General features: G+C 49.7%; 1 protein-coding gene across 2 annotated transcripts; it reads left to right on the plus strand.

Moving 5' to 3' along the window:
- Positions 1 to 528: 528 nt before the first annotated feature.
- Prrg3 (proline rich and Gla domain 3) lies at positions 529 to 10,595 on the plus strand. Of its 2 annotated transcripts, none has more exons than XM_008829493.3 (4): positions 529 to 663; positions 3,615 to 3,652; positions 4,650 to 4,810; positions 5,203 to 10,595. In XM_008829493.3, the coding sequence occupies exons 2-4, from the start codon at positions 3,646 to 3,648 to the stop codon at positions 5,728 to 5,730; spliced, it is 696 nt and encodes a 231-aa protein (XP_008827715.1). In that variant the 5' UTR covers positions 529 to 663; positions 3,615 to 3,645; the 3' UTR covers positions 5,731 to 10,595. The 2 variants fall into 2 exon arrangements, with proteins under 2 accessions (XP_008827715.1, XP_008827714.1); XM_008829492.3 differs by lacking the exon at positions 529 to 663 and adding an exon at positions 840 to 930.
- The last annotated feature ends 3,423 nt before the right edge of the window (positions 10,596 to 14,018 follow it).

Below are 14,018 nucleotides of genomic sequence, written 5' to 3' on the forward strand. Positions count from 1 at the left end.
ACCCAGACATTGAGAGGCGCGGCCTGGACTCAGCCCGTTTCCCACCGACCAGAGGAGTCTCAGCAAGGCGGCCTTGGACCGCTGGCACGCGCCCCTCTTTTCTCCACCGACCCTGGGGCCCGGCCGGCTGGAATGGCAGGTGAGCCAAGGTGGGGCGCAGGAGGTGGCTGGCACTGCGGCGCGCCAAGACACCTGGCGCGCGGTCCTTGGGCTCCGCAGCTCGAGCCCGCAACCGCGCCAGATCTTCGCAGGGCCCGCGCTCTGGGTCACTGGGGGGCCAAGGAGGTATCCAAGGGTCCTCAGGGAGCCCCAGGCCCGCCGGCCAGGCCCCGCCCCCCCGGCAGCACGGGCACGGGCAGGGGCGGCGCTGGAGGAGTGGGGCGCGGGCGCGCGGTAGTCGGTGCGCGCCGCCGCCCCTCGGCCCTGCCTGCTGGCCTTCCCCACCTAGGCCCAGGGCCGGCTCCGCTGACCCCACCCCTCTTTCCTGCCTGGCCCGGAGGCCTGGTGCGCGGTGCAGCGCGACGATCACGGCCTGGTGATCGGGGCGCGGCGGTCGTGGCGCGCGAGGCGCGGGGCTCGAGGCCAGAGCTGGCGGCGCAGGGTGTGGGGGGCGGGCCCGGCGGATCCCCTAGACCAGAGTAGGGGCAGGCAGGGGGTGCCGAGGTAAAGGGCAAGGCCTGCGCGCCTGCTGCGAGGGGCGGGGGCTCCAGGCGCTCCTTGGCCCTGGCCTGGCGGGCGACCGGGCGCCAGGGGTGGCGGGAGGGAAGAGGGGCGGGGAGGGACTAAGGGAGGAGACCGCTGGGCTGGGCCGGGGGCTTGGCCGATGGGGAGCAGGTGGGCGGGGACAGGGGCCCTGCTGGAAGAGGCTCAGCAGCGAGGTGGCGGGCTGCGTGTGCAAACAGGGCGGCCTCCTCCCGGGCCCGGAGAACGGTGAGACAGTTTGGTCGGGTGCCCCAGGCCCGAGGGCACGGCTTGGTGTCCAGGGCCAGCGAGCTGGGCGCGGGGCACTGTTGGGGAGGGAGGATCTGGAAGCCAGGCCGGCTAAGGCGTTTGGGGTGTTGAACAGACCCGGGAGAAGAGTGTTGCTGGGCCAGGAGCAGGAGTTCTTGACCAGGGCGCTGGTGTCCTGCGAAGGTGGGCGAAGCCAAGCGCTTTCAGTGTTGGCATGAGTGGATGGGGATAAGAGACCCCAGAGTTTGAGTTTGAGCATAATTTAGGAGTTGCCGTGTCACTGGGCGGATCGATGAATCATGAGATTTGGAGATGGTAGAATCCTTTCCTGGCAAGCAGTTCTGAGTGATGGAAATTAAAGGAGCTAGGATTTGGGAAAGTAATGTGGAGGCCAGGTCTGCGGACATCAGGTGCTCAGGTGGGCCACCAGTCTCCGTTGAAGGTACTTTGGGAGCTGTGTCCCAGACTGCTGTGATTGACAGGCCTGAGCCTGGGGTGGGGTTAAGGAAGGTCTTTGTGGTGGCCAGTTCCCTGCCTTCCCTTCCTTCCTTTCTAGGCTGTCAGGATTCAGCTGTGTTCCTGTGGGGAGTGGGTTAAAATTCCTTCAGCCTACAGGCAGCTGTACAGTATCCACCAGGGGCAGGAGGGACATATACATGCGTGACTGCAGCAGTGTTCTCTGTGTGGAGCCCTCATGCTTCTTCTCTGTTACCATAGTAACTGCCTATTGATGGTGTATTTATAGGGGGAGAAGCAGGCGCTAAATTTTGGGGAGGGAGGGGGAGGAGCCGTCATGACAGCAGCAGCAGCAGAATAGGTAATGGGGTGGGCGATGCAATGTGGACTGTTTAGGGGACATTCTGGCTTCTTTGAAGCTCAGAAATGAACTAAGGACTCAGGCCAGAATAACACAAACTGGGGGGGGGGGTCTATGATATGTAGGTGTGCATGTACCAAAGTTCATGTGTTTGGGACCAAAGACAGCTGTATGTAAAGCTATTATATAATTTTTCCATGTAAATTTTTTGAAAACACCACAGTCCACTTTGGTAAACAATGGGACATATCTTTCTTTGTTTCTGTAGTAAAAGCTTCACGCATATTTTTCAAACTCTGACAGGACAGCTTCATTTTCTTCAGCCCATACGCCCGCCTCTTAAGCCAATCCCTGTGTACCCTTAACATATGGACCTATAGATCTACAGTGAAGCCCACTTTTGAGATAGTACTTATTTTTGCCATTATAGACATTGAGGGCCAACTCTTTTATGGTGGCAGGCAGGTACTTCAGTGAATTAAGGTTCATCTGTTGGTAGTTTTCCATGGGGGTTTGTAGGGCTCTAATGACCCTACAGATGGATGTTAGATTGTTTTTTCCCATCATTTTAAATTTATTAATGATTTGCATCTTCTTGTTCTCCAAGCAAATTAGAAGCCATATTATGAAAGACCAATAGCAATAAGACTCTGAATACCACACCAAGTTGTAGGACAGAAGCGTGTGTGCTTGCTTAACAGCTGGGCTTCGAGAGCACTTGTATTTGACCATCAGTGTTAACACTAAACTTCCTAGCAGCCTAGGCAAAAAGGGTAGCATAATGGGTTACAGCGCTCATGTGTCTTGCATCCCATTAGTCATAAAACACGAGCTTCTGCTTGGGGGGGGGGAGTGGAGGGGTGATTGCTCCCAGATGTGGATGGCTTACAATGTTCCAGAAACTGCATGAGTAGGACTGTGTTAGCAGGGGCAAGGCTTGCAAACAGTAGTTTACATTAGAGGCCTCCCTTCTAAGTTACTATTTCAGATCTATTTTATTGTATTTTGTTTTATTTACTTATTTGTTGTGATCCCGAAGATCAAACCCAGAGCCTTTCACATGCTAGGTATGTGTTCCCCTAGCCCCATGTCTCCATTTTGATCTTTTAAATCCATGACTTGGTTCTCTGTTCTAGTGGTCTTTAATGCAAAAAGAGGAGAGACACATTCCTCTAACACACTCCATGCATCTTGTCTCTCTTTTTGGGGAAGATGAACCTAGTAGACTGAGTTTGGCCGGTGAATTGGCTCAGGGATTGGAATATGTCTGTGTTGTACATGGTGGGTCTGACCTTGCACAACAGTACCCATGGAAGATTACTGTAGGCCAGCCTCAGCTGGGCTGGGACATGGCTGTTGCTGTTCTAGGAGCATGTTTGTCATTAGAAGTATCTGAGACTTGCCATCACCATCAAAACCAATTCTAGGTCTTGCTTCTAAAGCTGTCAATTTGGTTAACCTTGCCTATACCCAACCCCACCTCTGGACTCCATTTCTCTTCTTTCTCTGGGGTCCTTTCCAGTATGAAGACACAAAGATTCATAAAGGAGATTGAGGAACAGGGAATTTAACCAAGAAATGCTTCCTTTTGAAAGAAGGTTAACGCTTAGGTCTTTGAGACCTGCCAGGAGATATTCTTGTATGACACAGTGGGAAGGTTTGCTTTGAGTTCTGCTGGAACTTGGGGAGCTCTGGAGAACAGCTTTGGGGAGAAGTCTTACAAGGAGTGGCCATGTCAGGGTGCTGTGCTTCATGAGGTGCTGTTTTGACCTTGCATCTAGGTCAGTGGGGCTACATTTCAGGGCCCAGGTGGGATTCACCACAACTTTCTTTTCTCCCTTGCCAGGCAAGTGAGACACTGGAACTGAGGAAGCATCATGGCTGGTGAGTGTTTCTGGGACCATTAGAGTTGCCAATGCTCATACAAAACCTACACATTCATCTTTCCAGCTTTGCTCACCTTAGGTGAACCTAGAGCACAATAATGCAACAGCTCATGGAGCAGGGAAGAGGGCCGGTTGGCTAGACTAGCAGCCTGAGCACTGAGGGGCATCTCTTTCTGTGAAAAGTAGGAAGTCTCACCTTTGGATGGATACCAGGAACCTGGATCACCCTTGCTTTTACTCTCCAGATCTCAGCTCAGCTGAGGGGGGTTCATAGCTCATGCCATGCCAGCCAGCCAGTTGTAACTGGGTGTCTTTCTTCGGAATAACTCAATTTGGCTACCGCCAGTAGCAGTTTTAAAGGAAGAGTCTGCCAAACCTGCAAATGCTTAGACTCCACTGAGACACTAATAGCACTGCTCTAAGAACTGTCAGGTTCATGAGTGTTTAGTCCCCTGACTTACTTCAACCTGGCATTAGATGAGACTGCCTGAAACAGGATTACTGATGCTCTACGGCCTAGTGGCATAGGTAACCAGTGCACATGGAGAAATGAAACTTTTGTGGGGGGGCGTTACAGGATTATCTGGTATTAATCTCACCACTGTCAACCTGGAAGAGGAACCAATTCTCATGACAAGGGTACTGGCTTTCTCTTTTCAAGACAAATACAGAAGATAATAGGTATTTTTCACTTGACACTACAGTACCTAAAGTTCTTATTCTTTCTTGTTCCTGTGTCATGTGAAGTTCCCTCTCAGTTGAGTTTCATTTTCCTAATGTATGACCAAGGACCTGGACCTGCTGGGAGCCTGAGGTCCTAACTAGGAAAACAGTATCACAGAAATTCAGCCCTTCTCCCTCCTTTGCAAAAGTCCAGTCCTGGCCTTTGTGTGGGGGCCTGGCTTCATGCCTGTTAGATCTTCCCTATTTCCATCCTTAATTGGGCCAGTGTGATTTGCAGGGACTTACTTGCTTCACTGTGGTTCTCTCCTCAGTGTTTCTGGAGGCCAAGAATGCCCATGCCGTCCTGAAAAGGTTCCCTCGTGCCAATGAGTTCCTGGAGGAGCTGCGCCAGGGCACCATCGAGAGGGAGTGCATGGAAGAGATCTGCAGCTATGAAGAGGTCAAGGAGGTGTTTGAAAACAAAGAGAAAACGGTCTGTACCACCCAGGGGCTGGGTTCTGGGAGGAGGGGAACAGGTCTGGGTATCGAGACAGTCAGAAACAAGCCACAAATGCCACCCCAGCCTACAACATTCCTGCTGGGGCCCAGAAGGAACAGACAAAGTGTCCCTCTAGGTCTATTGCGTGATTCCTGTAGACTTCCTCACTTAGTAGCTTTGTCCATCCTCGGTGCATTCCCCAACCTCTCTGAGAGCTCTCTCAGGCCAATAGGATGGGTCAAGGTGGGGAATGAACCATAAGCCTGCCCTTCTTGGTATAAGACATGCATTCTGGAGGACTCTGACATTCATGGGAAGCACAAACATTAGGTGAGTATCACCTTGTGTCTCTTTCCCTAGACTGAGTGGCCCTTCTTGTTTTGCAGATGGAGTTTTGGAAGGGATACCCAAATGCAGTGTACTCAGTCCGAGACCCCTCACAGAGCTCAGACGCCATGTATGTGGTGGTGCCCCTTCTGGGGGTAGTCTTGCTGATCGTTATTGCCTTGTTCATCATCTGGAGGTGCCAGCTGCAGAAAGCAACTCGTCACCATCCTTCCTATGCTCAGAACCGGTACCTAGCCAGTCGCACCGGGCATAGCCTTCCCCGAGTCATGGTGTACCGGGGCACTGTGCATAGTCAAGGAGAGTCCTCTGGGCACCGCGAAGCAGGGAACAACCCACAGATAGTGCTGGGGTCCAGCAGGGGAAGCAGAACCACAGTCCGGCTGGAGAGCACCCTCTACCTCCCTGAGCTCTCTCTCTCCAGACTGTCTAGTGCCACCCCTCCTCCCTCTTATGAGGAGGTGACTGCACCCCAGGAGGGCAGCATTGAGGAGGCCAGTGTCTCTTACAGTGACCCTCCCCCAAAGTATGAAGAGATAGTGGCTGCCAGTCCCAGTGCAGACAAGTAGCTGGGCACAGGCCCTAGCCTGTGTGAAAGCCTCTTCCCAAGGCATCCTGCTTCCTTTTGAACTTCTGAAAGACTGTGCCACCACAAAACAGCCTTAGCCTCCTTGTTGCCAAATAATTCCCTGACCGTGGATTTGTAGGAAGTCAGTTGGCAGAGACATTTGGGGGTAGGGCAAGTGCATGAGCCCCCTGGGAAGAGCTAAGCTCTTCCAGAAGTCCCCCCCCGACCAAGTCCCCATTATCCTGCCCTCCCGTCAGGGACTGGCTTCTCTTATGCCAAAGGAACTACCCCATGGTGTTGGTTGTGACCAGAATGCCCACAGGATTGGCACCTGGGGCTCTGGGGCTGGCTAGGGACCTCTGTGTGTCTGGGGACCTAGGCCACAGAGATAAGGGAGTCAAGCCAGCCCCTGTAGCTCCCCCTTCTCAACAGTTCCATGTCTGCTGTCCTCCCTTATGTTTTGAGGACAGAAACAAAGATTGATCTAGGAACAAAACACGAGTAATGACAAATTATGAACACCACAGAAGAAGAAAATAGCACTTGGACAATTCTTAGCCCTCCAAGGGAAATCAACTGCACAGTCCTGTGGCACAGCCCTCTCCCGTCACCCAGCCCTGCATTCCTCATGAGGATGAAAGGAACTTCTAGAGCAACCTGGCAGGAAGACAGAGTGTGGGAAGGAGGAGGGAAGGGGGCTGGGTGGCAGAGCTCCCTCCAGACCAATCAAGGGGCCCGCTTGAACTCTGCCATCCTGTTTCTGATGTGTATCAGCTGTGCTAAAAATCATACCATAACCCCCCCCGCCCCCCGCATGAGTCCACATGTAGCCTTGAAGCACTCTGTTGTGGGGAAAATTGCTCCTCCCCCTGCCCATGGAGCCTAGGGCTTCTCACTGGTTATTACAGACTGGTACAGAGAGCTGAAGTTTTCTCCTTATGGGGTTGGTCCATCCATAGGACAATTAAAACCATGAGCTCTGCCCCCTTGGCACTGTGCTCTCTGGCTTTGAACTTTATGATGCTTCCTTTTTATGTAAATAGGTGCATTGAACTTGAATTTCAGTTTGTGATTTCTCTTAACGATGGTGCCCACATTGGTGGGAGGGCAAGATCCTGAAGTGTCTCTTTAAAATATTTTTCTTAGTGGGGGAGCCCATGAGCTGGGGCGGAAAGCCTGTCTGGGGTTTGTTCTGCCATGGCCAGGTGTTTTCAGTGAGGCTTTGGAAGCAGCTGGACAGTGGTGACTTGCCCTTTAATTGTTAATGACCACATAAAAGACACTGTTGATACAATCTCTCCCCACCCCAGCTCCATTCTCCTGGCCTCTGTGCCAAGTCATTTCTCCTTTGTGGTGCTTTAAAAAATCTAGCACATTTTTGTGGGGCCCAAAAAGAGTGCATAGCGTGGGTCGGTTGGCAACTGCAATGGTTTCCAACCCACGAGTTGAGAAGCTTCCTTCTGTCTAAACTGGTCTCCAAGGCAGACATTGGGACTCATTCCTTGAATGCAGCCCTGCCTTGAGGCCCCAGATGACTTTCCCATGGATGTATTTGCAGTCAAGCTTATGTTCTTATCCCAGTGAGGCTGCCAGCTTGGATAACTCAAACCTGTGGCTAGGGTTGTCCATTGCTCCCCTACCTCACAGGCCCATTGGAGGCTGATGGAGCTAAAGCTTGTGAAGTTCTTGATGCAGTGAAGTTTGCCCTTAGCAAGATTCTTCTGGAAACATGTAGTAGCTATAAGGGACTGGTTTTAACTGAACTCCTCAAATGCCTCTGATGTTGACTGTCAACCTAAGGGGTCAATCTCTTTCCCTTTAACACTTTTCAAACCTTCTCCTCTCCCCAGAGTTTCCTGATAGCAGAGATGCTGATCAGTTGGCATTTTGCCCTCTTTCCCTCCCTCTTTTCTTACTTATCCATCTTCCTTCCTTCCTTCCTTCTTTCCCTCCATCCCTCCCTCCCTCCCTCTTTCCCTCCTTCCTTCCTCTTCCTTTCATCTTCTCTCTCTCCATTGGTTCTCTAGCATTGCACTCTAGGCCTTCTTCATGAAGTGATCTGGGGCCCAGAAGTCCCTTGCTTTTGCTGTGGTAGAGATTGAGACCAATCTCTTCTAGACATGTGGGAGAGCCTGGGGAAGCTGGAAGCTCGGGGACCAGCCCAACTTTTCCCAGCATTTTGTCTAGTAGGTGCCTGATTGTGAGTTGAGAATACATGAAAAGAAACTTACCCCAGTGTGACTCCTCCCCTAGGTCGTACACAGTCAGGTATCAGCTCCAGTGATAAGAGCCAAAGGGAGTATGCCAAGGAATGCCCACCGTCTTTGGCATCCACTGAGGCTGGCAGCTCAAGACTAAAGATGCATGAATAAGAGCACAAAGCTGACTCCTGAGGCCTGTGGAGAGTGGCATGCAGCCCTCGGGGGCGAGAAGCAGCTCCTTGCATATGGCCTGTGGGCTCTGGGTTGGTGCTTCACAGAACTCTTCCAGGTGACTGTGCCAAGGCCTCTGCAGTGGTTTTACAGCATATTGTAAAGTATACACAATGGGCATAATTCCTCACGGTGCACACTTGGCTTTTACGAATGCCCTGTACATATCTTTTCAAATTCTGTCTTTGTATAGGCATTAATTTGATACAATGCTAACACTTCAGTAGCCACATTTTTGTTCTTCTGAGACGTGTGTGTGTGTGTGTGTGTGTGTGTGTGTGTGTGTACAGTGTGGGCAACTTGCCTTTCTCATTACTTCTGTGAAATGATAGCTGGTGTATGGTTCTATTTGTCCCAGGAGGGATCTGCTCTGAAGGGAGGACTGTCTCCATTTTGTGGGGACTGCACACTCTGGAAGTCCGCACTCACATGCCCTTTTGGCATGGTGCCCCTGCTTCAGCTCCCATTCTATAGGTGTCATCAGCTGAAGGAAATCTGAGCACTCCTGAATGTGCATGTGTGCATGCGTGTGTGTGTGTGTGTGTGTGTGTGTGTGTGTGTGTGTGTAGATACATGACTATTGACTTTGGAAATAGTGGGACTATTTACTTAGGTATTTTTCACTGAAAATGTCAAGGCTTTAAAAATTCCTTAAATTATGACTGTCACTTGTTTTCAACCAAAAACCTTTATAAGACTTTTTAAATAAGAATTGTAGTCCTATCCCTCACCCCCACACTGCCCATCACCTTGAAAGCACAAGGGGAAGAGTGGGCCACACAGGTGCCTGGCACGTGCACACTGCTGCATGGCTGTGTGGCACCTTGGCTGAGGGGGGTGTGATCCTGAGTATTCAGACCCAGGAGGCTGAAGTCTCCCCTGCTTCTTGCCAATCTCACTGCCATTAGCATGAATTCCTTAGGATGCTCCCGCAAACAGGCATCAATCCTGTTGTGTGGACAATGCCTTTTTGGTAGTTCAAACATGAGTGGTTAGCGACACGAGAGTGTTTTGTTTGGAATCAGATGCTTCCCCTCTCCCAAAGAATGGTGACTCCCAAATCCCAGCCAGAGTTGATGAGTCTTTTGACAACCAAATGGCATCCCAGGAGAAGGGAAAACAATTCAACATTGCCACTAGATTGTTCTTTAATCCAAGTGAGAGCAAGATGGCCAAGAGAGGCCGTTGAGTCGCTAGGGCTGTGTCTTTCTTGGACAGCATGTGTGTGCTCTGACTCTGTGCCTGCTCTGGGCTGGGCTGCTTTTCAGCTTGTTAAGTGCTGAAGCTCCATTCCCAGGCTTCACTGATTCCCAAACAGTCAAATCCTCCCCATTGAAGTCTCCTAATACTAATCAGTATAATTAGCTAATTTTAGACTACTGTCAGCAGACTGCTTCCAACTACAGTAAAAGCTTATTAATTTGAAGCCCACTAGTTCAGAACTTAGAGGAAATCCAAATTTGAGATAGCTCAGTGACTGTGACTCTTCTTCCCTTCAGTCTGTCTTCAGGGTCTTCTGTGTAAGAGGAATCCGCTTTAAAATGGGTACCTTTTTCAGCAGAAAAGCTTGAGGTACCAAGGATCCCTTCATTGTGCCTTCAGCTTGGGGTTCAGCAGTTCTTGTGTGTAAGGCTTCTCTGCAGGGTGAGCCCTTGTTCTCTCTCTGTTGTGGGGACATTCGATATTGCAGCCTTTCACTCCATGTCTGTATTTATCCTGTGAATGACATAGTCTGTGGTCTTGATTGCAATTTAAACACAAGTATGTGTCTTTCTCAGTATTCTGTGAAGCAGACTGCCTGCTCTCATCATTCACCCCCAAGTCTTCAAACTTCTGAAGCTTTTCCTTTCCCAGGCCGTGGGAGGCGAGTCTCTCTCTAGCAAGAATTTCTCTGACAAAGATCTCCAAACAGCACACCCCCTCAGCTCAATGCCTCAGCAGTTCTTTTACTGCACTGCTCTATGACTGCTGAATGTGCCTGCCTTTCTCCAGCGCCCAGCCAACCAATTAAGACTGGTGTCTAGGATTGGGACCAAGCCTCCAGCTGCTTTTTGCCTCCCAACCTGTTTTGCCTCAGTAATGCCACTCTCCCAGGCCTGAATCCACCTGCTATTTCACTCTGTCATTGTGAATTTTTGACAGTGGCAACCCTGATATGTGCAATTGAGCTTCTAGAAATGATTACTGTGAAATGGATTAATTTTGGTACCCCTTGAAACTGTGCTCGTATTCATGTGTTGACCCATGTCAGCTGGAAAATCTGTACATTTAGTCGTATGTTGGAATTTCAACTGGAGCCTGGGAGGAACAAACCAACCTGCTTCAGATCCCTCGCGTGCACGCTCTTTGGCTCCCTTTCTACAATTGTTGAATTAGCTGTTACTTTTTGTCTCTTTCTGTATAAGATGATGCTGAATAACAATAAAGAGCAAATGGCATCTACATGCATCTTGTCCTGGTCAGTCACAGATCGCAGATGGCTCCAAAGGTATGGAGTATGTGCCTGGAGGTCAAACTTGTTAAATCAAAAGTCAGATTGTAGATAAGGAAACAGCCCAAACCAGTTTAGGAACTAGTTGGAAGCAGAGATGGTCAAGATCCTAAAGTTTGTGCCTACAGTGTGTAATATGATCTTCTGGTTCCTTCCCCTGTGGGATGAGGTTAGCAAGATCTGTCACAGATCTTGTTTAGCAACTTCCTAGCCATTTGATCCCTACTTACTAACAGGTGTCCCTTGCTAGAAAGATGTCCTGCTTGGTTTCAGGTGGCTGGGGGAAGGGTGGGAAGAAGAAGATTTCCTCTGCCCCATATGGGTGGGACAACACAGCTAGGCATTGCCTTGTCAGGGTTTCCTGATATTTGAGGACTGCACAGAGGGCAATGATGCACCTCTCCTCCATATGGAAGAGATGAGGGCTTGACCCACAGACTTCAAGCTGCTGATGTGGAGTGAGATGTAGCTAGAAGAATGCTGACACAAATTGTGCAAATAACAAAGCTATTGAAAATAGTTCCTTTCCAAACGTTTCCTGGTACTGAAGATTGAACTCAGACTCTCGCTGACTGCTGGGAAGGCCCGCCACACCACCAGGCCTCTCACTAATGAAAGTGATCCTCATCTTAATAGGCACAGCTCTAGTAGCAATGGGATAATCCTAAGGAAGTGTGGGGCATCGGAGATAATTCAGTGTGGAGATTAGATGTCAGGAACAGCAGCCAGAGGCCTTGGGTTTCATTCTTGTCCCAGCCTGGCTTAGCGGAGTGATCTGAACCTTCTGTGCTGATAGTAAGTCACATGAAGGCTCTTCAAAATCCCAGCACAAGCTTGGGTGAGCTTCTGAAACTGCAGTTTGAATTGTAGTCACTTTCCCCAGAGATAAGTGTTCCAGGCAGTAACTTGGGGCTAGAGGCTAGCACCTGTAAGGAAGTTACTACAAGAATAAGCTCCAGGCTTCTGAAGTGTCCCTAGGGACACCATCTGTGGTGGTTTGAATGAAAGATGCTCCCCATAGGCCTGTGTGTTTGAACACTTGTTCCCCATTTATTGGTGCCATTTTGGGAAGGTCACTGAATCTTAAAGAGATGAAGCTTTGCTGGAAGAGAGGGCTCTGAGGGTTCATAGCTTTGCCTTTCCTTTTTTCTCTCCCTGTTTCCTGTATGTAGATAACAGTACAATCAGGATGCTTCCTGCTCCTGGCACTATGCCTGCCTGCCTGCAGCCATTCACAACCTGACCCTACTGTTCTCTCCCTCTGGAGCCACAAGCCAAAACAAACCCTTTCTTCTCTGAGTTGTGTTTGGTCATAGTATTATCACAACAGAAAACCCAAACCACCAGTAACTCATACTCCATCCAAGTGACTAGACTCCCTTTTCTCATGTGCTCACAGTATCATAAAACCACAATTCCAGGCTGAAGACCATCGAAATTGGAGAGGATGAAGAAGTGCCAGGGTTGAAAGCAGGGGAAACATTTCCTATCTCAGTCTCCCTAGTTCTTACCGGAGCAGAGAGTGAGTCAGGTGAAAAGCAAAGGCGTGGCTTGGGAAGGTGAGGCCCACTTTCTTCCCTTTTTGCTGTCCTTTCATCCTGGACTACTGCAATCCCCTCATAGCAGATGGGAGGAGGTAGTACGGAATAAGGGAATTGGGATGATAGTGTGAAGGATTTGCAAGTTCTGCTTCAAAATGACCACAACTATCATTTATTAAACACTGTGTAGTACATATGGATTGCGGGGGGGGGGCTTCCATTTACCCAATAATGGCAAGGGGAGTCTTTGTTGTTCCTTTCCCCAACTTGAGCACACCATACCCAGTCTAGAAAAGCAGTGGGGTATCAAGGCTTTTCTGAGATGTTGTCAAAGACTTGGGTACCTCGCTAGTCTCAAATCACACTCTGGAACTGTTTCTTTCCTGATGCAGGTGGAAAGACTAGGGATAACTGCTGAGGGTCCCTCATGGGCCAAGAAGGCTGTGCATTAGTTCCTTTTCTGTTGCTGTGATAAAAACACCATGACCAAGACAACTTATAGAAAAAAGACTTTATTGAGTTTATAGCTCCAGAGGGATAATAGTCCATCATGGCAGGGAGGCATGCACCAGAGAGGACAGGAACAGAAAGATGAACACTGCCATTTTCAAAAGGCACAGGAAGCAAAGAGAGAAACTCTAAGTGGGACATGGACTCTGACCTGTCAGAACCCATCTCCAGTGATGTGTTTCTGCCCGCATGACCACATTTGCTAAAGGTTCCATGACCCTCCCCAAACAACACCGTGAACTAATACTTGGAACCTATGGGATACATTGTCATTCATGTTACCACAGACTGGGAGAAGAGAAGTTGAGCTTCAGTGTGGGTTTCCCTGAGCCCCTGTGTGGAGCATAATATGAGACCCCAATATGTGAAAAGCAGACAAAATATTTGGATCCCTTGGATGTTTTTCCTCTGAAAAATACTGTTTTCAGGAATCACAAGACTAGTAGCCCCAAGAGCAGTGACTTCTTTTTTGTTTTTTTTGGTTTTTTTGAGACAGGGTCTCCCTGCAGCCCCAGCTGTCCTGGAACTCACTATGTAGACCAGGCTGGCCTTGAACTCACAGAGATCTGCCTGCCTCTGCCTCCCGAGTGCTGGGATTAAAGGCATGCGCCACCAAGCCTGGTAGCTCCAACAGCAGTGACTTCTTGCACTTTGTCCAAAGAACTCAAACTGCTGAATTCAGTTTCACTAGTATGCGTACCATATTTAAATAAGAAACTGGGGGGTGTTTCCTATTGGCCTTCTGGTACTGAATCCCAGGAGCCCAATGGGTGAGGCAGTCAGTGATGGTACCTTAAAGTTAACAGCACGTAGCAGTGGTGGGTGCTGAAAGAGCATGGTACTCAGCAAGCCAGGGGGTCCCTGCCTCAAGTCAGGCTATAGGGATCCAGAAGGGCATGCAGTGTAGAAGGGATCCAGAAGGGCATGCATGTGTTCAGCAGCACTGAGCACATCTGGGGGTGGGGCCTAAAAAGGCTTAGTAATGGTACATGCTGAACTTAGGATGTGGGGAATATCAGTGGCGGTTGTATGGAAGCTTCCAGAGAAAGCTGTCTTGATGGCAGCATGGCCAGCTCAAATGATTAGTACAGGCCAAGAATATGGGAGAGACATGCAATCAGAGCGATAACGTGAAAAATCCTGGACTTTAGCAAGCCCATAAAGTTAAGGAAACAAGAATCCCGAATAGCATGAGGGAAAGTGTTGTGTAAATTGAGAATGGCAAAGCAAAAGGGAAGTCAGGCCCCTTTAGGTCGTGCCTGGAATAGTTCTTTTCCGTGGTGATAAAAAGAAGCACATGTGCTATTCGAAGAAT

Source organism: Nannospalax galili, unplaced genomic scaffold (genome assembly GCF_000622305.1).
Source record: "Nannospalax galili isolate Female #2095 unplaced genomic scaffold, S.galili_v1.0 scaffold513, whole genome shotgun sequence".
NCBI classification, from domain to species: domain Eukaryota; kingdom Metazoa; phylum Chordata; class Mammalia; order Rodentia; family Spalacidae; genus Nannospalax; species Nannospalax galili.